At 30.5% G+C, this 24,949-nt stretch overlaps 4 protein-coding genes across 5 annotated transcripts; 1 reads left to right on the top strand and 3 right to left on the bottom strand.

The window, feature by feature from the left end:
- Window positions 1-2: 2 nt before the first annotated feature.
- Window positions 3-9,246, bottom strand: oys (lysophospholipid acyltransferase 6). The gene is made up of 11 exons (XM_011631970.3): window positions 8,919-9,246; window positions 4,522-4,667; window positions 3,951-4,028; window positions 3,435-3,526; window positions 2,630-2,741; window positions 1,967-2,102; window positions 1,604-1,751; window positions 1,332-1,537; window positions 971-1,168; window positions 737-888; window positions 3-604 (listed from the first exon to the last, which is right to left on the bottom strand). The coding sequence occupies exons 1-11, from the start codon at window positions 9,003-9,005 to the stop codon at window positions 448-450; spliced, it is 1,512 nt and encodes a 503-aa protein (XP_011630272.2). The 5' UTR covers window positions 9,006-9,246; the 3' UTR covers window positions 3-447.
- Window positions 9,247-9,864: 618 nt separating this feature from the next.
- phtf (putative homeodomain transcription factor) lies at window positions 9,865-16,024 on the bottom strand. The gene is made up of 16 exons (XM_089078808.1): window positions 15,679-16,024; window positions 15,350-15,489; window positions 14,910-15,121; window positions 14,651-14,837; window positions 14,438-14,574; window positions 14,259-14,358; window positions 13,965-14,180; window positions 13,604-13,677; window positions 13,176-13,345; window positions 12,971-13,107; window positions 12,545-12,854; window positions 12,236-12,464; window positions 12,047-12,142; window positions 11,787-11,930; window positions 11,615-11,710; window positions 9,865-11,545 (listed from the first exon to the last, which is right to left on the bottom strand). The coding sequence occupies exons 1-16, from the start codon at window positions 15,702-15,704 to the stop codon at window positions 11,396-11,398; spliced, it is 2,424 nt and encodes an 807-aa protein (XP_088934934.1). The 5' UTR covers window positions 15,705-16,024; the 3' UTR covers window positions 9,865-11,395.
- A 797-nt stretch (window positions 16,025-16,821) lies between these two features.
- LOC105422554 (divergent protein kinase domain 2A) lies at window positions 16,822-19,423 on the top strand. Its single transcript, XM_011631974.3, has 4 exons — window positions 16,822-18,185; window positions 18,308-18,608; window positions 18,683-18,813; window positions 18,974-19,423. The coding sequence occupies exons 1-4, from the start codon at window positions 17,583-17,585 to the stop codon at window positions 19,169-19,171; spliced, it is 1,233 nt and encodes a 410-aa protein (XP_011630276.2). The 5' UTR covers window positions 16,822-17,582; the 3' UTR covers window positions 19,172-19,423.
- Window positions 19,424-20,258: 835 nt separating this feature from the next.
- Window positions 20,259-24,519, bottom strand: LOC105422553 (eukaryotic translation initiation factor 2-alpha kinase 1). Of its 2 annotated transcripts, XM_011631971.3 has the most exons (10): window positions 24,355-24,519; window positions 24,115-24,283; window positions 23,477-23,650; window positions 23,070-23,232; window positions 22,586-22,968; window positions 22,200-22,492; window positions 21,912-22,088; window positions 21,680-21,832; window positions 21,435-21,566; window positions 20,259-21,329 (listed from the first exon to the last, which is right to left on the bottom strand). In XM_011631971.3, exons 1-10 carry the CDS (start codon window positions 24,460-24,462, stop codon window positions 21,096-21,098), a joined length of 1,986 nt encoding a protein of 661 aa, XP_011630273.2. In that variant the 5' UTR covers window positions 24,463-24,519; the 3' UTR covers window positions 20,259-21,095. The 2 variants fall into 2 exon arrangements, with proteins under 2 accessions (XP_011630273.2, XP_011630275.2); XM_011631973.3 differs by lacking the exon at window positions 23,477-23,650.
- Between the last annotated feature and the right edge of the window lie 430 nt (window positions 24,520-24,949).

The following is a 24,949-nucleotide window of genomic DNA, read 5'->3' as shown; positions in this document are numbered from 1 at the left end:
TAGAGTAGTAAACAAAACAGCTATGTATTTAGGCGAATTATAAAATTTTTCTTATCTATTATATATAAAAATGATACGCCAGTTTCGATAATGTTTTACATAAATGTAACGTGCACAGTGGCACATTATCGATAGACTTTCACATATGTAATGCGTTGTAACAAGAAATATTGTATATAGTACACACACACACACACACACACACGCACGCACGCACGCACGCACGCACGCACGCACGCACGCACGCACGCACGCACGCACGCACGCACGCACGCACGCACGCACGCACGCACGCACGCACGCACGCACGCACGCACGCACGCACGCACGCACGCACGCACACACGCACACGCACACGCACACGTGTGTATATGTATATATATATATATATATATATTAAAAACATTCATAAAAAATATCTGTTTTTCCTAATGCACAATCAGAAGACTACATTGTTTTGTGTGCGTTTCCGTTGCTGACTGTTTCGGAGAGATCAGTCTCGATCTTTGTGGTCGACTGTTTGTGCGTCTTCCGCGACAGCCCCAGATGGGGTGGAAGTAATATCGCAATTAAACCCAATAAATGCGGAAGCAGGTACAAGTACCTAGCAATAAAAAAAATCATGTTAATTAAAGTCAATTCTGATAATTAAATTGTATTCTTCGACTAATTTTGATTCAAATATTCAATATCAAAGATTATAATTTTTCAATTAATGACTTCGGTGATGACTTACAGGTACATTTTGATGCTTGGTACAAATTCTAATAGTACAAAGCTGAACGTCATATAGGCCATTATAATTCTTGTCGTAATAAACGTTAAAACATCGTAAAGAGTCTTCTTTCGTTGAGACTCAAGGAACAGCGGTCGAATATGGCGACGGATCTATTACAAGATATGAATGTGATTAAATTTGATTCATTCACAATTTGTAAAACAAAATATTGTGTATGTTCAATATACTTACCGAACGTGCCGCTACTGTGAAAAACGCTCCGCTTGCGAACGTGAGATAATAACCGGGATAAAATCCGTGCCATAGAGCAGACAAGGCATACGTATAGATTATTTTGTTATGACCAGCTCGTTCATACATGATCGATCGCAACCATAAATTTGTGCCCTTGTTCCAGCTGTCAATACTGTCCCTAAGATTAAGTGATGTCTGAAAATTGATCAAACAATAAGAATAATTTTAGATAAACATTGATTTCGTTGCGTATATTGACGATAAGAAAGAGTTCAAACATTTCGTTTCCCTGCTCATTCATAAAACATTTGACAAATTTTAATAATTTTTACTTATATATCATAAACAGCAGATAAACCTCGAATTTTAAAACGTCGACGTTGGATGCCAAATCCCAACGCGCTTTGCCTCGTTCATCATAGCCGTTGAATCCGAGACCGGAATTGTTGCATATGGCATCAGCGAATAACCAAGCGTGATAGTATTTAAAGCGCGCGAGCATAGTCGTTAGCATTAAGTACCACACTTTGTAAAGCATACTTGTGTTCTCCAAGAATTCGTCCTCTGAAAATATATGATTAAGTATAGAAATATGTTATATGCTACAAGCTCGAAGATGAAGAATTAAACCTTTTACACGCTGTATCGGGAAGATCGGGATAAATGTGATGAATAAAATGGCGCATACTAAACTCGCCGTAACTTTTTTCACGACGACCAGAGTTGGTGACGGCTCCAAAACGATCTCCTTTTCTTGATTATTTTTGTCATAGAAGCCCTAAAACAATCATCATCAGTATAAGTATTATTTCTTTTATTTGAATATATTGTGTATATTAAGTTGCAAAGCTAGCATAAGTTTATATTATGGTTTATAATATTACATTGGAAACAATAACTTAATTAATTTTTACTTTAAAATAAGAATACATATAAATTCTGAAAAATTATAACAGGCACTACAAAGTTTTATATCAATATTAATGTTCTTACAGCTAAAGATTTAGCGCCAGGCAAATGATGACCATGTATAAAGTCAATATAATCGCGGTAAAATATCACTGGACCAGCCATTAAAGCTTGAAAGTGAAAGATGTAACTGAAATATTCCAAAGTAGTTGGCATCTTCCTATAAAATAAATATTAAAAAAATATGTTTGCATAATAGCATACTCACTAATATCACTCAATAATAAATCACTAATAATAAACTTTAAGTTTAAGTTTATTAACTTTATTAACTTTAAGTTTATTAACTTAAACGGAAAAATAGTCTTAAGGTTTATTATTAGTTAATAATAAACTTATTAATTAATAATAAACTTTAAGACTATTCTTCCATTTGCATTTCATTAACAGCTTATTTCTATTATAATAAGCCTTTTAAAATTTCTTAAAACTGAAAGTTCCATACATTATTCTTCTTTTTTAAAAAATCTATTTATATTATAATCATTACGAGTGTAAAAGCAAACATATGTAAATACATTTATATATAAAACTTATTTTGCTAATAAATACATTTTATAAGTAATATGATATTAACATTGTATAAAAGTTATCAGATTTCTTCATATAAATTATGATCCTGATATTTCTTGTGCTTGATATGAATAACAAGCATATAAGGCTTGTTAAAAGAGCACGTGCACTTACTGTACAGCCTGATGACGTTGCATCGGTGTCAACTCCTCTTCGCGCCGCGTTAGTCCATCATGAATGCTGAACGCTAGACTAGTTACTTTCTGCGTTATAACCATGAGAGGGCCTGAAATGAATATCCATACATGTTACAAAAGCGATGCACGGTATAATAATGAGACTTATCGCGATAATGTCAAAACATTTGCAAACGAGACGTATTGGCGTGCGCACAATAGCATGACACAATAGTCATTCAATATCATACACATACTGTTCAATAATCAATATATCATGCTGAATGTGACTCAATTTATAAAATGTCGTTCTCAAAGAGTGAAGGATGTACACTTATAAAGGCAGCAACAAGTAGAAAGAACATTTCATAAAACATGAGATTACGTAATGATAAAATCACGTATAAATTACATTTGTTTACTTAGAAATAAATTTAAACGCGCATTGCATTTCAGCGTGAAACTTATATAATCACAGATAGTAAAAAGTAACAACATCGCGAAGATATTTATTACCATTTCAATAACGCGGTCAGGTTTAGGAGACCGTAAAATGTGTTCTCGCAGTCGCGTAACATTCAAAAAAATATGAACAAAAGCATAGATATATACAATTATAAAAAAAATCATACAAAAAGATCTTTTTTCTAAAACTTATTAGCTCTTTAATATTAACTCACATATAGATTTCATTAAAATAGCGATAGGGAATTCTTATACGAGACATAAATCAAAACTATAAGATAAAAAGAGCCAGCTAGTCTTCTTCGAATAAGCCGGGTGAAATTGTGAGTTGAACGTACCGGTGATGTCGAGCGTGTACGAGCCATAATCGTAGATCTGTCGGTGAAAGTGAATGCACGATAAATAGATTAAGGCAATTGCGAGGACGACCCTGAAACACATTCAGATGGAGGAGTCAAGTTCGCGCGGCCATCATCTTTGCTCGCGTGTTTTACGCGAGATTAAACGTGATTAATTTGACAATAAGCACGCGATTTATTATGTCAGAAATGCAAACGATCGCGTTGAGAGTGCACTTCACGCTCCAAATAGGTGACTCATTGTTATCGATGACATGAACAATCTGTCTTCGTTAATCTCGGTGGAAGGAGGCATACAAAGGCATAATAACTGCGTATTAAAATTAAATACGTATACGAAAATTCATCGTTTAACAAAATAAACGATGAAGCTATTTAATTCTTGATAATAACAAAAAACGTGCATTATCATTATGCTAAGTTGTTAGTCGATAACTAGGAGATAAATAGAAATCCTTGATTTAAAATGCATACCGAGATACATATTCAACTCACCTCTGCATATTGCGTGGATTTTGTGTGCGCATCGCTATGTAACATAGCGCAGGAAGACTAGCGAGATGAATTGCCTGCCTGAAAGAAAAGATAAAAAAAGATATTGATAAATTGAATTCTTTTAAAAACCGACATGCGTCGATATTCGATATTCATGGCAAAACAGTTGCAACTGGAAGAATTAATTCTAGATTATAAGAGTAATTTAAAACGGAATTATGTCAAATGTGCTTACCGATTCTTTGCGATAACTCCTCGTCGCAAAATCGAATTAATACAAAAGATGAAAATATCATAAAATTTCACAAAATGCTACTTAGCTTAGAATGTAATAATCTGATAATAATGTATTAATAATGTATTAATAATGTATTAATCTGAATCTAAATCTAGTCTATTGTTTGTCTAACGCTAAACTAAGTATTATTTAGGCAAGCGAGAGAAATGAAAAAAAATTATTAGCATAAATTAAAATCTTTTCAAATGATTTCTGCTCTGAGTATTTCGAGTTACAACTATTTTGCAACAAATGAAAATTCCCATTACTTCGACATAAAACACATAAACTTACCTGCCAAAGCAAAAATATCCAAGAGCAAGGCCAATAGTGAGGCCATAAACATGTCTGGCAGCTGGAGTAGTAGCGATGGGGCTCAGTGATGATCTTAATAAAGCGGCTAATATGAGGGCTGTGAATTGCGTGAGGACAAAATTTACCTGCACAAAAAGAGAAAACAAATTCGTTAAAATATTGCATTATTATCCCTCTTAATTATTATTTGTTACATAATTTATAACAGATATATTCACATTATTCATAACAGATGATTCACATATAAAATTTAATATGTATATGTAACTTGTATTATAATTATATAAAAAATTAATAGTATAATTGTGATTATACAACAATTATATAATTTATATAGATAATTTATATTTGTGAAATACAATCTATATATATATATATATATATATATATATATTGTAATTCAATTTTTTCAACATTTTATCCATCAAAGAAATTAAATATAAAGATAAGATTTATCTAACAAGACGTTTTTAATCTCTATTTATTTAACAAATAATTACATAAAAGGTAAACATAATTGCAGTAAATTTATTAATCCTAGTCATGCTCATCATAACATCTGTGTGTGTTACTAAGTTATATGTTTTGAATGTAAAAGTACCACTGCAATGGCATTTATTTATATTTATTTTAAAAAGTACCTATTAATTCTTCCCTTTCGCAGGAAATGCTTTCAAACACATCCTAACGATATGTACCTAACTCAGGTGCTAGATTCATTTAACTTTGCGAAATGCTGCCGAGAGATGCGAACGACGAGGTCATTGATCTTTGTGTCAGTGACTATGAGTAATTTAACCGTGAGTAATTTCACCGTGCTAAATTGGAGTACATTTCCGTTTGTTTTTCTGCCAAGCAAATTGCTTTATTTGCAACGAGGCATTACTTTTTCTGGAGTGAAAACTTATCATTAGACTTATGATTTCTATGAATAAATCAATATGTAAGTATTGTGTTTTAAACCGATAAACTTTTATATGAAAATCTAAAAGAAAAACGTTACAATAAATAATATAAAAAATTATAAAATTTTTGAATGTAATAAAAAAATTTGAAGTTTTATTTTCTTAATTTTTATTAATATTTTCTTAATTATTGTAAAATTTCTTGTAATTCTTTTTATATAATAAAATATAATTACAATAAAACATGAAAAATAGTGTGGCTAATTATATAATTCATAATTCACTTCATTCTTAAGAATGTAAAGAAAAAAATATTGCAAAGGATAAAATCGCGAATACGAATAATATATATCTTGTCAAATAAATTATCATTACGATGACAATAATGAATACAAATCATCGGTGATTTCTATTCGTTTATTTAATGAGTTATTGATAAATATGTGAAAAGGAACAAAGTCCATTCTTCAATGTTTTCACTTGTTAAAAATACTCTTTTCTCTTAGATACATATCTTTATTTTTATTATTTTTTAGCCAATTTTTGTTAATTTATTTTCATTAATTTTTGTTAAAAGAAATTTATTTTCTCCTCCTTTTATTATCAAAAGAAATATTAATTCCCTATTCTCCTCTTCCCACTTTTCTAATCTCGCCTTTATTTTTAAGAATATATTTATTTAAATAGCTGTTCTCGTTTTGCCACTTGTATGCACCGCCAAGAAAAGCAAGATAAAGATTTCTCGCTAAAAATAAATCACGGACAATGGCGCGCGTGTCGATCATTCTGTGAGGAGTGGCCGCATCGTAAAATGATCCAACCGCTTGTTACGAGTTCATCATAACAATGTTACCTTTCCTTTTGGACCAAAAAGATAATTTAACACCACCGCCTGGCCTAATTGACCCGAGGCGATTCGTAAAAACTATACAAAACAGCATAACAACAAATCTCTTTATTACCTGTTGCGTCTGCTGGTATTCTGTTACGCTTAATGACGACTTTAAACTTTTTTCGCCCTCAAAAAATTAAAAGATAAATAAAGGATAAACTTTTCAACAAAAATAGTAATAGATAGTTAAAGCGGATTTTTTTCTAAATGAAACGGTACTGCCCTCTCATTACCGAATGGTTCTAGAAACTGTTTAATCCTCAATTACCGTTAATACTTTTAAATTTTTCTCAAAAGCTACATGACAAGATACAATTATCTTAAACTGAAATAAATAAGTTTGATTCTTTTTCTCAAAAATTGTATTGGTTATATTTATATTTCTTCTGGAAATATAAATTCATCTGAAGATGAAGTTTCCCTGTTGGTAAAGTCGGAAAACTCCGGTTTAATTTGCGAACTTTATCACAGTGTGAATCAACTGTTTTCTTATCGCTTATGTCCCAGTTATTCCTTCTTTTTTCGCCTGCATCTTTTTAATTCTCAAGATAACGTTTGTGATTTTTTAAAAGATAAAAAAAAAACAAATTTATATCAATTAAGCAATATGACAATCCAAGCGGTAGTATCTTTTCAAAACAAGCAACAAATGATATATATATTTTCAAATAAAATTATCCACAGATTGTTTTCATTTAGGAATAATGAGAATATTAAGGATGCATTGGATTTATATAATAAAATTTATAAAAAATTATTAAAATCAAAAAATATATTTATGTTTATATTATTTGGAATATAAAATAAATTGATTTGCTACACTTTAGAATAATGACTTGAGCGTCGATTTCACAAAAATTACTTTATTTATGTGACAAAAATTAATGTTGTAATAGTAAAAGTTATATCGGAATCTATGTAAACGTTTCAAATTCAGTAACTCTCATTAAATTTAAATTTTACTATGTTGTACTGTAATTTAGTTCATAAAGTCGTGATGATCCACTAATAATAAAAAAATAGTAAAATGTGATTCAAAATTGTATTAAAACTTAATATAAAATTTTCTCCGTGTACAAGATACAATCTTCTCTTTATAAAAATCAATGTAAATGTAAGAAAATAATTTCTAAATTCAGTAAATTATGTTTAGTTTTTACGCGAATGTTCAAAAAAAAAAAAAAAATAGAATAGTAGAACGATCTATAAAATTTTAATACTTTTTCCAATGATTTTCAGATGACTCAGTAATATTTATCATTCACACTGCACCAAACGAACGAAATTAATGCAACGTCGAGGCATTCGTATGTCGCGAATTTGCGTTGACTAAAATTATAGAATAAATGGTAATTCGTTTTTCGCATCGTTTAACATCACATAAATTAACTGATGAAAATATAATTTCGAAATTTTTAAATCAAACACACATGAAATGCGCATGTCAAATTTTCATCATTGAAATCGGCGCAGCTTCACGTGCCAAATACTTGAATACGCATTCAAAAAATCCGAGAGGCGTATATCCAGTTGACAAAGGAACTAATGGAAATTGCCGGTAAAATAATCGTCTTGGACTTAATAATAAGTCGAGAGTGTTCCGAAACGGAACATTGCGCGTCATGACAAATGCATCTTCCGATCTCGAGGCTTACGTCACCGGCTACTTTGAGATTTGCGGCGCAATTTTGCGCGTTGCATTAAATTAGAGCAAACATAATTCACGTAGTTTTATCGATTTCGTTTTCCTAATTTTTATTTTTCCCATTTCCCATTTTCGCTTTCATTCCAATTCGAGGAAACAATGTTTTACAAATCTTTAAACTCGATGTCAAGCGGGAAATATATCATATCATCATTGTTCGTATATTTAATCGATTATTCCAATCGTAAATGAATTCAAAGTCCAGTCGACGCGAAAATACATAGCGCGAAAAAAATAAAAAAATCATTATATGACCGCATCAAGAATCTTGATATCTTGAATGCATAATTTTATTTAAAAAAAGTTCTTTATGTGAACTACCAGACCTTTTTTTTTTATAAAACCTTCTGTTTCACAATCAGAAACTAATGCGTTCGTATCAAGACAAACTTCAAAATTTATTGATAATAATCAAATCATCTATCAATCAAATCGCAATCGCAACTGTAATCATAATATATACAAACAAGACCATAAATTTTTCTCCATCAGCATCATTCAGTGTATGCAATTACCATCAATCTTTTTATTGAACATCCTTCATTTGTTAAAATAATTCGTCGCTTGTTTCGATTCGTATGCTGATAATTTCGGACCGAGACATGCTCGGTCCGACACGCTCGCGGAGGGACCGTCTGTTTAAAAAGAAGACAAGGACCGAGAGAATCGGGAAATTACACTGAGATTCGCATTCGCGAAGTGCATAATAACAGGCAAAAAAGGCAACAGAGTGCGATCTTTCGGCGATCGATATCTCCCTGTTGCCGCCCAGGAGTCCCGGGATGGAGTGGCACCGGCGGGAACGGCCGGTCGTTCCTCCCCCGCGAGTGTCGGCGCTTCGGGTTGCTCGAAGTCCCGACACAGGACGTCTCACCTGGTCAATCGGTAATCCGACGAGATCCGCAAGCCAGGAGAACGTGCGAAAACCGTCGTAATAGTCGTGGTCCATGGCCGCGGCCATTGTCAAGGATTTCGCCGGGAACGGCCCAATTCGTGATTGCTAGGACGTCTCCGACTACGAGGCGCGACGAATAACGCGGTGACGCGAGGAGAGGGTGGAATCGGGAACGAGCCAACAGCTCTCAGGACTGAACGTTCGCTACGGATATGCCGATATCGCAAACGCGTTCCCGAGCATGCGTATAAAAACCACACGCGTTCGCAGACGGCCGATTGCGAACTAACAACTAACTGAAACCAGAGCCCAGAGCACGCGCCGGCATTCAACCGGAGGTGCTCATATCGCGCGTCACGCGGTCGCCGTGGACCAATCGGCCGCGAGCGCGAGCGGTCTATACCATAAACAACATGTTTATGCGTTAAATGTACGGATGGACCGCCGTAGGGGGATGAGGAAGCGAACGGGACTGTTATATCGAAACTTTTCGACGAATCTACCGTTCGAAGTCTCGATCATGCAATTGATCTCGATTTATTATTAATGCTAACTATCTGAACTTGTGAACAAAAAAAAAATACTCTCTGTTCTTGACTCGGGGGTTTGTACATGCGCGTGTCTGGTACGAGCATACGCTGCGTTCTTTTTTTTGATAAATTAAAAAAAGAATTTATGCAGTATGATGAATAACATGAATTATATGATTATATAATTATTTAATTGCCTATCAAATATGTCTTCAAGCACATTAAGAATGCAAATTATGAAATTTACATATCATATAATCTTGTTTTATATTCTTTATATGTGCGAGAAGATACCGAAATTTCAAAAATTAAATTTTTTTTTTCTATACTGATATAAAATAAAAGCGAGCTACAAGTTTGAAAAAAATTAACTGACTAAATCTATATGAGACATATTCAAATATTAAAAATATATTTTACACAACAGACTTTTTACATATATTTGCTTTTATTTCTTATATTTGCGACAAGTTGAGATATATTTCAAAAATAATTTACATTCAATCTTATTATTGCACAGGTACTATCCTCATAATACATGCTCTCGTTTCTCTCTTGTAATACATACAATATGTACATATCTTTTTAGATGTATTCTCGAATTCATATAATATATACGCATCTGAGAGGCATTTTAAAATATCTACGAAAGTATGTCGCAAATTGTCAAATTGTACGTCATCTTAAACTATATGCGCGATGATCGCACTCATTTTGTTAAAGCTAGCGCTACAGCATGCTCATAATTCTTGATACGTAATTTGCAACTCGTGATTCGCAGAAGTCCATCATTCATTAGTATTCTATAATTTTTTATATTATTTGTAACTTGTATAATTCATTGTTTATAGTTCATTGTTTATAGTTTTATAAGTCATATTGTACTGAGATAAATTGTACTAATATGATTGATTTCGAGAAACTATTTCACTAGGAAATTTGTATAAATAACAAATTCGAATGAATCCCTATTGCTCATAAATTTCGTATAAATAGCGAACTGCGAATCATGAATTGTGTCGAATCTGGCGCTTGACAAAACTCGACGAACACACTCGTCCGAATAGATACTACTACTTGTTAAATTGATAGTTACAAAATATATGCGAGACAAAAATATACAAAATAGAATGTTTTACATTTATAACATTAATAAAGTTTTACTGTAATATTGAGAGAACATCAGAATTTAAATTAAGAAAAGCACTTTCTTAATGGAAGTCCTTTTCTTATATAATTTGTCGAGCCCTTATTGTTGTTATCCAGAATTTCCAATATTTACACTGTACATTATTGGAAAACTTCTAAATACTTTATACTCTCATTAAGTATAAGAATTGTATCTACACAATTTTTAATATTAAATAATAGGCTACTTATAACAATGATAAGTCATATGTGATAACTCGAAAAGAGTTATGGGTTAATCAACATTTTAATAGCACACAATAACTATATTGCCTTGTCAGTCATATGCATTAAATGATTTAATCTATATATTATAATTTTTTCTATTGCTAAATTAGTCAGTTATAAAATCAATTTAAAGAAATATTTTATTGTTCTATTAATATATAATTTCATTTTATTAATTGTGTAAAAAATTAAAGACATATATTATTTTTTTCAGATTTTTAATAAATTAGAAAAGAAAATTAATTTTCTCTTGAGTAAAAATTTCATTATAGATTCTATTATCATATCTTTTTTTGAGTATATTGAGTATTAAATTATCATTAATTTGACTAGTAAATAAGATTTTGTTATTTACAGTCTCAAAACTTAATAAACTAAAGCACCTTAATTATTAAAATTAACTAAATATAATCAGAGAAGATCTCAGCAGAGAAGAAAAATCAAATTCAATAACTATCTAAAATTATCAGACAATGCATGATTTCTTCCGTATACATACCATGTATTGCTTTATTTGATTTTTATTTTATGTAGTTTCAACTTAAAACCAAGTAGTTCCGACAGCACTCCTGAGAGGGCGGAGAGTAGTACTACTTTGGTAATAGTGTATAGATATGGATTAGCCGAGAGGCCAGAAATTTTGAATGGACTCTCCAATTCCTGTAAGATATTTCCGCAATTATTTCATTCATTAAACTAATTCATTATTAGACTTATAAAAACGCATACCTTTATCAAGTCAGCCGCCAATTTTAATACGCTATTTGCGACCATAAGCTCTTCTTTTTTATGAGGCTTTTGTTCAATTTGTAAATATAAATTGATCTAAAAATTATATCGAAAAATGAGAAAATTTCGGAAAAGAAATCATTGGAATAATATACAAGTCTATAATACCTACTTGTTCAGTTATCAAAACTGAAAGATTTCTATATTTTTTGTTAATCTTCGTTCCTAATGTCATAAATCGTAATATAAATATTCCAAGTGAGAAGCTCCAGAATAATGCTTCGACATTGTATCTTGAGTGTAAACTTTCGAGATCCTAAAATAAGATTCGCAATATTAATAGAAATAAACTCGCAAAAATAAACTCATTAAAAAAAAAAAATATATATATATATATATATATATATATATATATAAATAAAATGTACTTACTTTAATTAATTCCAAACTTACAAATGACAGCAATAATAATGTAACAATAAATACTGCTGAAACAATTACATCCACAGATCGTTGAGGTCCTCTCCGCTGTAATACGAAATTGCAAAACATGAGATAACAACATAAAAATAAACATACAAATTTAATTTTTAAATTGACGGGCATATTTAATGTTCTTACTTTCAAATAAGATCTAACACTCAACCACGTTTTTATGTTGCGCACTTTATTCAGCCGGAAATGTGGCAAATCGGACTTTCGCGCACGTCTGGATGACGTCAAGTGAGAAAATAATTTCGCGTATAAAAGTCTCTGCTTATACGTTCGTTCCGCTACTGCCAGCAAGAAAAACAAACAGCACGACAACATAAATCGTTCGAACGTTGAAATTAGTACCACTGTTCGTTCCCTGAGAAAGGAACAATTATTTTAAAAAAATTACGAATTCGCAAATATTTTAAAATATAAATATAAGAAATATTCTCTTACCATAAGGATGTTCCGAATGCTATACTAATTATTCTACACAAGACATCAGTATATGTTTCAAAGTTCACCTGGATCATATCGCTTGGTAACAGACTAACGGATGCATTATTGATATTATCTGAGCTTATATGATCACTTAGTCGTTTTATTGATGGTATAAAACATAATGCAACACTAAGTATTAGACCGCTATAAAAGTAATTCATGCTCTCTGGCATGGATTCAACTCTCGCAATAATTGCTGAACTAATATCCAACACTGATAATTCAGCCTTTTTGATATCACGCCGCGTCCAAATCGTACATGAAACTATAAATGAAGCGAAAATGTTATCAATCCATGTTTACTTATTGTTTTGGATGTATAATTGCTTAAGATAAATTATTCTTTTAATCATATGTATAAAATTTAAATTACATACTAACCGCGATCAGATGATGTACAAGTAGAATTAAATAATATCGAAGGTGGCAATTCAAATTCCCATGAGAAAGGATGCTCCACGAATTCTCCATAATTAAGATTAGTCTCGCTGGCTAAATCAGATTCTCCAAGTTCTGAACTATATATATAATAATATTGTTTTACAAAAAGATATAATTTTATTAAGATAATATTATGTCATCTTACCTATAACTGCAATCATCGCTGTTGGTTGTTACTCCCATCCATTCTGTAGCAGAAGTTGTTGCCTCTGTTAGATGATGTGTTGTAGCTTCCTCACATTCACCTTCTTCTTCACTCTCGCATTGCTGTCGGGCTTCCCTCGATCCCAATATTTTTGATGACGCATCTTTATCCTTGAATAACAAAATTTATCAGAGCCGACCGATTAATATATTAAAATTATATTAAAGATTGTTTATATTAAAATGGTACAAAAGAATATAAAAAAATATCTAAAAACTGGCTTATGAGTGAGTGAGAGAGAGAGAGAGAGAGAGAGAGAGAGAGAGAGAGAAAGAGAGAGAGAGAAGCGTAATTATAAAATAAATTGCAAAAAATCTTGAGCTAGATTTAAAAAAAAGAAAATAAACAAAATTTATAAATGATAGTACCTTAATACTGCCGTGAATATTGTCGTGAATTTTGCTATCCATAAAATTGTCGTCATTTTTTAATGGGTCAGGTGCTGCGTGGAAAGTGGAAAACGATGATTTAGCTATTACTCCATTTTTTACCTTTCCAACAAAGATTAAAGCGTGTTAGCGGTTCGGAATGCCAAACCCAATATAAAAACAATGAAAAAAAGATGTTACTTTTGCAGTGTTATAAAAAACTAAATATATTTAAAAAATTAGATATTTATTGTAGCATACATATGCACAGCGTATCTAACAAATAAAGAGACTTTTTAACTTTATAAAAAATTTTAGCTGTCTACAAATTATTTTACAAGCGTGTACTTGTAAATCAAACCTGAATGCTGTGATGCAAATGAAATTTGTTGATTGGTGCTGTCTTCTGACCACATATGGTCTTTATTCTGACGTGCTGCACCTAATCGTGACTTATTTCCTTGCATCAATGCACGACCTACTACTTTGTCATTATCGCTTGAAACATTACCATTTAAACTTTCAAAGCCGTCATCATCTTGATGTACATTTGCTACATGTTCTTCTGGTATATCATCTGTCACAGATAAAGAAAAATGTATAAAACCATATGTCAAAATCACAAAATATAATGAATAAATAGCACTTCTTTTACCTTGCTGTTCATGATTAGTTAAACTTTCATTTGCAGTGTCAGAATTTTCCCCAGTACTTATCGACTCTTTGTCATATACTACTTGAGCACTTGCAGATTCCTATTACATAAAACATTTATAAATGCTTATATACATTAATTTGACAAAGATTATAAATTTAAAATCCATCAGTACTTACTTGAGATTGACTAACAGTCGAGGAATTTTGGATCACCACTTTCTTAGCAAATCTTACCGCAGTAAATACTTCTTCACTTCCTGTACTTGCTTTTTCAGAAGCCATATCTTGAGAAGACTTTGCATCCTTATGTATACCTTTAGTAAAAAATTAATGTATTATTAAAGAAGAATTTAGAAGATAAACATCTTTTTTATACTTTTGTTTACTTACGTAAATTCTGTCTAGGTCTTGTTTTTCCATTTCTGCACCTGGCATTTCGAGATCGTCTTGTTATTCGTTGTCTGGATTGATTATACATCATAGTAGGACCTGAATGGGTTGACACAATATGCGAATGCACAATACATAGAACAAACATCATAACAACAGGTACTAATACTTCGGACATTGACACAATCTGTAAATAGACATGACAATCAAGATGGATAGCAATGCAACACATTCTAGATTAACAAACTTTTTCTCATACTTCTGCCTCATTTTCCCTGTTCGCATAAACGTAATACAGGAAGATGTTCACTGCTTGTAAACTATACAGTAACAAGAAAAGCACAAAAATGCGATAACTTGTTTGCTGTATCCACCACTTTTTATACAATGGCAAGAGCAAGAGCCGCTGAAATGCTAGGCAAGCTACTGTTGACAAACCATGCTTCGGCTTGGCTTTTGGAAATGAAGATCCTATACATTGATATATCACAAATAAATATACATGCTTATCGAGGAAAAATACTCTATATACAGGATATCCCAATATCACCAGATGTTCTTATACTATAATAGATTTTGGAATATTCTAAGACTTTTTCATATAAAAGTTCTCATTTCAGAATGTTTCATAAAATCTGTTAGCAAAAGGACAGATAGTAATTCTGAAACATTCTGTATATCAATATCTCTGCAGCGTACCACGGACAAGATCCACATCAATCAATTCTGTTTTAAGTTTTGTCGTTCTCATTGGAACATGGGTGAGACCGTCAAGAATATGTTGCTCTATGGTTCTTTCCCATTGTTGTTTATCATAAGTTCCAATCTTTTTTTGATACCTAAAAGAATTTACTTTGTACTCATTAATTCTAGTAATCATTTGTATTATTTTCAGGTTTTTTGTTATTTCTGTATTGTCAGTTTCTAACGTGTTAATGTTAAATCATTCAATCATTAAAATTAAACATTCAAAAAGCGATGTCATTGACAAAGAATATAAACAAATTGATGCAATCAAAATTTCTCACCAATGCACTAATTCGTTGAGACCCATGTGGATCAAACGCGTAACATTTGCGGCTTATAATAGCAATATTCGTCAGCAATAGCGAAAAAACACAAGGAATAAGGAAAAATTAGTAGTACAACTTTCCGCAAATTTGTGTACGAAAAACTAAAAAACAGTCGAAGTAATGTTATCGTGTCGTATCATATCTACTATTCACGATATCACTCGATAAGACAAAGTTCCATTCTCACTTAACATTTGTACGCGAATAGGATTATATTAATAATTTTGCATAATCAGCATCGAGCAATATGCGAGGAAGAAGAAAGATGATGAGTCTGTTGAATAAATAGCCACGACTTCAGATGGCGGCACTAATAATCATCACTATGAATGTAGGTTGTGTTCTAATATGCACTATCATGCAGTCCACTTCGCGCTACAAATGCTTCGAAGCATTTTTTGATTGGTCAATACATAAAATTCTTTGTTCTGATTGGTTAATCAAACGTTCGAAATATTTTATAGCACGCTTTTATAGCACTAAGTGGACCGTAGTCCAATTGTAGTCTATTTCTGAAACGAGGTGAAAATTAGAAAAGTGAATAAAAGTAAATAAATTTATTAGCTTTTGACATATAAAGTTGGAAATACTCTAGTGAATTTTCTTACTTTCATAATTGTCATCTTGTTTCAAAATAAACGATTGATTTCGCTATTATTTTTCCATTATTAGTTTTTTTAATATTTATTTATTAATATTTAATATTTATTTATATTAGTTATATTAAATTTTTAGGAATATTATTTCTACAACTTTTTGTCCATATTAATTTTTTCATTCTTTTATGTTAACAAAAATGCAATATTTTATTTTTAAAGAGTTTTGATAAAGAGTTTAATAAGAATTTTGATAAAAAAAATAATTTATTAAAATAATCTACATTTTCAATTTTAAATGAACGGACGTGACGGCTCTCAGGCTTCTCTCTACATAACAATCAAAAATTTATATTAGTCGATAATAACAGTACTCTTCAATTACCTCGGGGCTTTTTACAACCTCTTTGATAATCACGAAAATGTCTGTCTAAAAGTTGGTCTTTAGCCATCGAGTGAGTGGGACGTCTTTTGTCCTCACATGAATTTTTGTGTTGCGTCAGTGTTGGTCCACAATAAGTATTTAATCTTTAAGTCGTAAGAAATTGACCAATCATAGTCGATTATTCTTTTCATATTCGATTATAATTGGTCAATTTCTTACTTCTTAAAGCTTAAATCACCTATTGTGGACCGACACTCATGCAATTTGTTAAGGATAAAGAGAAAGCTAAACGTGGATAAAGAGAAAGTTGAACTAGAATATCACAGAATACAGAGAAACTTATAAAGGATTTAGATAAACCTGTGTTATATAACCCTAGGGTTGAAGACACATAGTCGGAATTAATCCGACATCCTCCAACCGGAGGAAAAGAGAAAAAAAAAAAAACACGAAAATGTCTAAAGTTTTACCAGTGGATAAATCAATGTAGTTTGTGTAATATTTATGTAATATGAATTCAAATATTTTTATCGCCAATTCTTATTAATTTCGATAAAAATTTGGATGTAACTTAGAACACTTACAGAACTTTACTTTGTAAATTTTAAATCTTTGATACAATACTCGATGTATATACAGGAAGATGAATCATTTATTTAACAACATTGCTTATAAATCATTATAAATATATATTGCAAAATACAATGCTAGAGAAGGTGGAGTATTTTATGCTATAGTTTAGAAGTAAAGTTAAAGGCATCTATTCATTCTTCATCCAAGAAGTCAAAAGAAAATAAAAAGTGAAATATATGGAATATAACAATTTTATATAAAAATCAAGACAAGTGAAATATTATGATCTTGATTTTATATAATTCATGATTTTACATTATGTACGTAACATCTTCAGATTTAAAAAATGGAAGATATTATTGTTGATTGGTATTTATATTCTTGCTTCAAAGTTAAATGTTATCTTACCAAGTTTATATCCTTCCATAACACAACTGACAGAGCTGCACAAGTGTCCAGCGTGTTATGGGATTTCTGCGTGCCATGACATTCATAAAATAAATCTTTTGTGGAACGATGTTAACGCGATAATTTCTCATTTGTTTGGCGTTAAAAACGTATTCTTTGGAATACATGGACAAAACAAAGTGGTACTAAAAAAGCTGGCACATTTTTCCGAGCTAAGAGCATTTGATATTGTATTATGCAAAGAACTATATCTGGAATATCCTTGCTCAAACATTCCGATAGATAGATACACTGCAGATTTTTATGATCTTATCAAGAAGACAATTACATCTGACTTTTCTGAGGATGACATGCGTCGCTTGAGGCTTTGTCCAACAATAGAACACTTGGATGATCTATTTTATAATGTTCATCTTAACAATAAATATATCAATCCTAAGCACTATTTAATTAATTTGTGGACATTAATATCTATAAATCCAGAACCATTAATTCTTCAGGTAAATTGAAATCATAAAAATTACATATAATTCTTTTTCTTAAATTATAATATTTAGATAATGTTAAATTGTTCTTAAATAAACAATTATATATTTTGTATTCGCTCAACATTTTTTTATAGATATTATCAGCTGAAAATGATTGGCCTGTGCCAAAATATTTTGGAGCTTGCGGTCGAATTGTTATTGAAGAATATATCGGATTACCACTTTTAGATCATTATGACAAACCTTGGATTCAAAGAGTAAAAGTAGCTTCAAGCCTTTTAAACGCTGCTTATATATTCACTTTCAAGAATGAAAGATTTGCTTTTTATTTAACTGATGTATCAGCTGATAATATTGCTGTTGATCATGAAAACGTAGCAAAATTTATCGATTTAGAGAATATAATTGTTGTTGATAAAAACGTTTCTCAAGAAGGTGACAAACAATTTATTACAAAAATATTTATAAAATATAAATATAAACCATATTTATAAAATATTGATTTTTAGAGAGACCAAAAGAATGGCAAAAAATACATATGAACACAATGCATTTTGATTATCCTAATTATTTCATATTTTCTGCTGAAGATATTTGTAATCATCATCTTAGTGATCATAATTATTATGCAATTTGTCAGGTAGTTGCCATTTTGTTTATATATAAAAAGTGCAAAGTCTTGTTACAAATGCTTTGAAACATTTGTGGCATCAAGTTGACTGCATCCAGTTATATCTTTATATTATATCGTATGTATATACTATACTTTAAATGTATTTGTCAAAAACTTGTTATTACAGCTTCTGTTAAGTTCAGGAAATGAAAATCCATTTCCTGGTGGATTTCTTCATGATATACCAATCAATATTCAACAGCTATATCCAGATATTGAGTATCTACTACAACAATGTGCCATTCCTGATTCTACTAGTTCCAGGATATTTTTTGGTCAGCAATTTAAAGCATTATTGGATGTGATTTTAGAAAAGTTTTCTTAACTTGAATATAATTTAAAGTAATTTAAATTTGATAATTCTTAACATTACATTATTGAATATTTTTAGAGAATTGTTTGTTTTTATAAAAATTTAAAAAATATTTTATGTATATTATTTATTTATAATCTTATGTTAGCAAATTATGCCATAATGTTAATAGAATTATATACAAAGCAATAATGTTAATAGAATTATATACAAAGTGGTAAGTAATTATAATTTAAGATGATAATAAAATATTTATAACTAGTATTTATATTTCATTCTTATTTCATGCTTGTTTTAAACATCTTAAATAGATTTATAACCAATTATAAAAAATTAAATATCTTAATATAGATTTATGATTGATACAAGATTTTAAGCATGTACTTAAGACACTTTTAAGATCACTATGAGAACCAACTATGAATATTGGTTTGTATATTGTTTAATTTGTTACTTTATTATTTAATATTTATAAAAATTATCGACAATTCATATGTCTGCATTGTCAAATACAGGAGTAATGTAACTAAATTAAAAAACAAAATATTTTATGTATTTTAATATAATAAACATATAATAAATATAAATATATATTCATATATATATATATATAAAATGATGTATTTATCATCTATATAACATTGAAACTTGATTCGAGTAACAAGAGTTTTGTACAAGTCATATTCGGCTGTAATTGGCACCATTAAATTATATTTGGTAGCTCATATATATGACAACCTTATTTAATCATCAAATAATTACTAACAATACATAAATATAAGCCGAGTACATGTTAATTAACAAACTACAACGCGAAACATGGCATTTCCTCGGCAAACATTTTAGTTGCTAAAGTCTTTTTAATATGAAATAAATTCAATTAATTATATTACCAACTATGTGCCGCTTGGTTTAGCAGACTTTCAACATAGTGGCTCTATAATAATTTGATGATCAATATTATTGATATCGTTTATTCGCACGTCGGCTGAAAAAGACGTTTTGACTTATCTGAATTGCGATAAATATTATCATAGCCTCAATGATCTAGTGAATAAAATGCCTGCCTGGAAAGCAGGCGATCCAGGTTCGATCCCTGGCTGAGGTGACATTTTTCGTAGTTGGTAATGTAATTAATTCAATTTATTTCATATTAAAAAGACTTTAGCAATTAAAAGCCTGCTTGCCGAGGAAATGCCATATTTCGCGTTGTAGTTTGTTAAATAATTACTAAATCACAATATAAATATTTAAGACTACTGATCGATTTAAACTACGAATTATAAGAATTATTTTATAGCTAGTTATTCATAACTATTAAAAATATTAATTTAAAATATAAATTATCAAATATTTAAAAATTATTTTGCTGTGTGCATGAATCATTATATATTTCTAAGAAATAATATTCTTAAAAAAGAGATTACGAATGTATCTAATAATGTAAAAATTATATCTAGTTATTGTTCATGATTATTAACAAAAAGTTAAGTCATAAGATATGAATTGAAATATGAATTTCTAAAACGTTTTTTTAAAAACAATTTTATTATACTATGTGATTATTAGGAACTCGATTCACGAAAAAAAGATCGGCAGTCTTTAAGTTAACTATTTACTTAGATTTAAAGTTAGCTATTTCGCCGTAGTCATATTGCTTTATGATGTTATAAGCGAAAAATGACACGTAATAAGTTTTCTTGCATAATATAACTTTATTTAAAAAAAATTTTTTTTTAGAAAACTATATTAAAACTATATTAAAATAAAATATATATTACACAAAAAATATATTGCATGCCATTTTTTGCTTATAACATCATAAAATTAACTCGAGAGAGACAAGTTTCAAGTTAATCATCAATATTATAAAACTTTTTATAAATTTAGATCTTCCTCAACATATCAGTCACATCTACCTTATTCTATTTTCAGGTCATGATGCATTTAACATGTCAGATGCATTTAATTTTTTCTTTAATAATGCGATTTCTTCTTGTAGCTCTTGTATCGTGTGATCTTTATGGCGATTATCATTCTCTAAATTCATAATAGTATCTTTTAATCCAGTTATAATTACATCCTTGTCCTCGCTAAAATCCTGCAAAAGCTGGCTCATCGACGGTCGTTTGGTAGGATCTTCTTGCACTAATAGTTTGATCATATGTGCCTAAAAAAAGCAATTTATGTTTTATAAAAAACAATGTAAATATATATGTAATTAACACATAGTAACAAAATATAATGGACATAACTAAATATATTTGAAACTTACCCACTTATATTTTACAAGAGTTTCTGGTATATTACCATATTTTAAGCTCTTGATAATGGAACTTAATTCCATTTGAGTTTTTATTAAAACTGAAAGTTCGATGAGAACAATCCCTATACTGTAGATATCACTCTGCAAATAAAAAGAACACATTTGAATAGAATATAAAAGATTAGATTAAAAAAGATATGCTTTATTCATTAATTTTTTTCTTCTCTCTCTCTCTCTCTTTCTCTCTCCATTACCTTTGGATCGCATTTTCCCTGTAGCTGTTCTGGTGCTGCGTATATATGAGTACCAACCACAGACTGATGATTTTCTTTTCGTGGACAAGCTAGACCGAAATCACCTAACTGTATTTGAAGTTGTCCGGATGTCGAAATAAATATATTGCTTGGCTGAAAAATGTAACATTCTATTATATTTCGAAAGAGATTGTATAATTACATCAATTAAAAAAAATATGCGCATTTTTACTTTTATATCGTGATGCACTATTTCTCGGGAATGCATGTAATTGACTCCACAAAGGATTTGTTGAAATATTGCTCTAATCATCGGTTCAGATGTTACATTTATTTTATGGCGCAACCATTGCTCGAGTGTTTGTTCGCATAAGGCCATTTGAATGTATAAAGTCAAATACTGTCGATTCTATTGACATGGGATGTGTGACACATTAATATTTATGTTTGTCAATATACTTTGAATGCAATGTTTATTTCAGAATATATATCGATTTATATCTTTATATTATCTACTCACTTTATTGGTAGCATACGTGCATATTTCTCGATTACTAGTATCTTCACACGAAGAACTATTGCTTGTATCTGAATTTGTTTGATCCAAAATTTCATTACTATTACTATTTCGGAAAGATACTATATCTGAACTGGATTCATTGGTATATTCTTCTATAATATTTTCCTCAACCATTCTTTTTCCTATGATGTTAATCGACGAATTGAGTTCTTCGAATCTTTCATTTATAACATCATGACTATCATCATCGTCAACAGAGCTCCCATTTCTTCTTCGCTCTTTTCTGCTCGTATCTGTATATACATATATCAATTGTATATCAGTTATTTTTCATCAAAAACTATTTTGCTCATTATAATACATTTGAGTATCATTAAGATTCAGACCATTTTTATTATCCTTGAGTAAATTCCCAATAGAAAGTGATTTGCGCGATTTGGTTGTCCTTCGATATTTCGATGTATGCAACTTGTATGATCCAAAATTTGTGGACACGTTTGAAGTATGAAGCGATGGTAACATCGATTCAATCCAAGCAGCTTTGTAGGAAACAATATTAGTATGAGTTAATTTAGCCAATGCTTTTACTTCATTCAATTGCTGTTTTATGATCTCTGAACGATCAGCAGGTACAATTATCTTTTTGATGGCATATTCAGTACCATCAAGGCGATGTAGGGCTTTGTAAACGTCTCCAAATCCTCCACGAGCAATGAAGCTTAGCTCGTGAAATTCTGAATGATAACGAGATAATTCTGGGATTGCGAATCTGCATAGAAAAGAAAATAATATTAATATTAATAAAAGAAAATAATATTAATACAACATCTAAATCACAAAATCTAAATCTTATATAAAATATTACAATACCCAGGTCCAGATAAAGATAAAGTTCTATCGTCTCCAAACTCGCCACGAGCAAGTGTAAACAGGTGATAAAGAGCCTTTTGATATTTTCCTCGTAAAATTCCAAATTCCACTGTTTTGTAGGTGTCATTAATTAATTGCAATTCACAAAGCTTATCACAAATAGCTGTAAAACAAATAATATCATTGTTCCTATAAACAAAAATATTTCTTTAGAACATTTAAAGAATACAATATACAGATTAATTCAAAATTGTATAATGGCTTGTGGGCAGATTGCTTCTTGCCTTGAAATTAAACTGTAATGTTTATAAAATATTTGTATTAATGGTTCATAACATGATGGTAACCCACAAACCATAATTTTGAAGAAAATACCCATGAAAGCCTCAAAAATACAAATCAATTACCATAATATAATTTATTTCTACGAACTTTATCTCCTTCTAACATAGTGCATAATTGCTGTATCAATGATTCAACTAATACACTAGTGGCAGGATTTAAACGCGGTGGTTGCTGCACAATTCTGGTTTGATTTTCATTAAGATTGTCCAAACAAATGGTGGAATCTGTATTGTTACCTGTTTCCAAACAAGATATTTTCAAGTTTCATATTTTATATCTTATTTTACATTCTACTTCTTAAAAAATAATGTCTAGTCCACTTGCATTCTTAACACTAAAATATGATGCAACATATGATACATATGTGGCATAATAAAATATGATTAAAAAACTAGAAAAAAATTATTACAAATAAACATTTCCAGAAAGAAAAAGATTTTTTCTTCTCTTTCGCATTTAAATGGATTAATCACTTCGAGTCGAATTTTTATCGACAACTAGAAATTTTTGCTATTCTCTGTAAAAAAAAATCTTTTTATTCTTAGAATGGCAAATAAATTCCAGGATGATATATCTCAAACGGTTTATCCAAATGAACAGCTGACGCGTTCATATTCTAATATTCGTGGGAGGGGAGTATAAATTCGTATGTTTAAAAAAGAGCGGCAGAACAACAGCACGATCTTCCATGCGAACATACCTGTGTCAAATGCGGTTACGGTTGTCAGAGCATTCCAAGGATGATTGGCATTGTGCTCCGCACTCTTTTCCGCCCGGTAATGGACGGATTTCGACTCCCTTTTCGCATTCTCCATAACTCTGGGACATCCAAGAACAGATTGACTGACAGCTCCGCGGTTCCTGCGGAACTGTAAACGCTGTGAACTGTCGACGATTGGTTGCCGAAACACCACTCGTACATGTTTCACGGACTGCCTACCTTTCCCAAAATCTTGTTTGCTAGAATTGCGTTTAGGCAATTTTCGATGAGATTACTGGGCGTTAAAATCCACGGCGAAGGAATGTACAATTCGAGGGATCTCGACATTCTGCCGAGATAAGTCTGAGATGGAAGGTTTAAATCCTGCGAATGTTCTGGATGATTCTAGAATAATTGGAGAACCTCTTTCGTCAAACACGCGAACTAAAAACAGGTTGATAAGCCAAATTTATGTTTATTTGCTAAATTTTTTTAGTAAATGCAGTATAACGCTTTCTCTTCAGATTTTCCGATAATTTTGTAAATTTGTATATTTTCATACGTAGAGTATATTCTGAGAAGGAAAATCGTCACTCCCAATTTTTTTTTATTTTTAAAATTTCTGCTGTTGATAAGTTAGAAAATAATAATAATTTATGGCTACGTATTCTCTACTTCAATTAATTAAAAAGAAATTATTTTCTTATATAGTTTAAAATATAAGAATAATTTGTGATTCAAAGTTTATACCTTTTTCATTCTTTTTATATGGATTGAAATATTAAAAAACTTTAAAAAACTTAAAAAAAAGAACGAGACGTAATCTTGAGATATA

Source organism: Pogonomyrmex barbatus, unplaced genomic scaffold (genome assembly GCF_055798465.1).
Source record: "Pogonomyrmex barbatus isolate J1 unplaced genomic scaffold, ASM5579846v1 scaffold3, whole genome shotgun sequence".
Taxonomy (NCBI): Eukaryota; Metazoa; Arthropoda; class Insecta; order Hymenoptera; family Formicidae; genus Pogonomyrmex; species Pogonomyrmex barbatus.
Note: the sequence above shows the minus strand (reverse complement) of the source record. Positions and strands in the feature narration are given on the sequence as shown.

What these genes read in the sequence shown, in the direction of transcription:
- oys (XM_011631970.3), bottom strand. Translation starts at nt 9,005, where the DNA reads ATGGCCGCGGCCATGGACCACGACTATTACGACGGTTTTCGCACGTTC. An exon ending in CTGGCGCTAAATCTTTAGCT is followed by an intron (nt 1,752 to 1,966) that starts GTAAGAACATTA and finishes TGATTGTTTTAG; the next exon opens with GGCTTCTATGACAAAAATAA. An exon ending in TCGACGTTTTAAAATTCGAG is followed by an intron (nt 1,169 to 1,331) that starts GTTTATCTGCTG and finishes ATCAATTTTCAG; the next exon opens with ACATCACTTAATCTTAGGGA.
- phtf (XM_089078808.1), bottom strand. Translation starts at nt 15,704, where the DNA reads ATGGGTCTCAACGAATTAGTGCATTG. An exon ending in AACTAATCATGAACAGCAAG is followed by an intron (nt 14,181 to 14,258) that starts GTAAAAGAAGTG and finishes TATCTGTGACAG; the next exon opens with ATGATATACCAGAAGAACAT. An exon ending in CAGTTTTGATAACTGAACAA is followed by an intron (nt 11,711 to 11,786) that starts GTAGGTATTATA and finishes TATAATTTTTAG; the next exon opens with ATCAATTTATATTTACAAAT.
- LOC105422554 (XM_011631974.3), top strand. Translation starts at nt 17,583, where the DNA reads ATGATTTTACATTATGTACGTAACATCTTCAGATTTAAAAAATGGAAG. An exon ending in CAGAACCATTAATTCTTCAG is followed by an intron (nt 18,186 to 18,307) that starts GTAAATTGAAAT and finishes ATTTTTTTATAG; the next exon opens with ATATTATCAGCTGAAAATGA. An exon ending in ATTATTATGCAATTTGTCAG is followed by an intron (nt 18,814 to 18,973) that starts GTAGTTGCCATT and finishes TTGTTATTACAG; the next exon opens with CTTCTGTTAAGTTCAGGAAA.
- LOC105422553 (XM_011631971.3), bottom strand. Translation starts at nt 24,462, where the DNA reads ATGTCGAGATCCCTCGAATTGTACATTCCTTCGCCGTGGATTTTAACG. An exon ending in CGTAACCGCATTTGACACAG is followed by an intron (nt 23,651 to 24,114) that starts GTATGTTCGCAT and finishes GTTTGGAAACAG; the next exon opens with GTAACAATACAGATTCCACC. An exon ending in TAGAAATAAATTATATTATG is followed by an intron (nt 23,233 to 23,476) that starts GTAATTGATTTG and finishes TTTGTTTTACAG; the next exon opens with CTATTTGTGATAAGCTTTGT.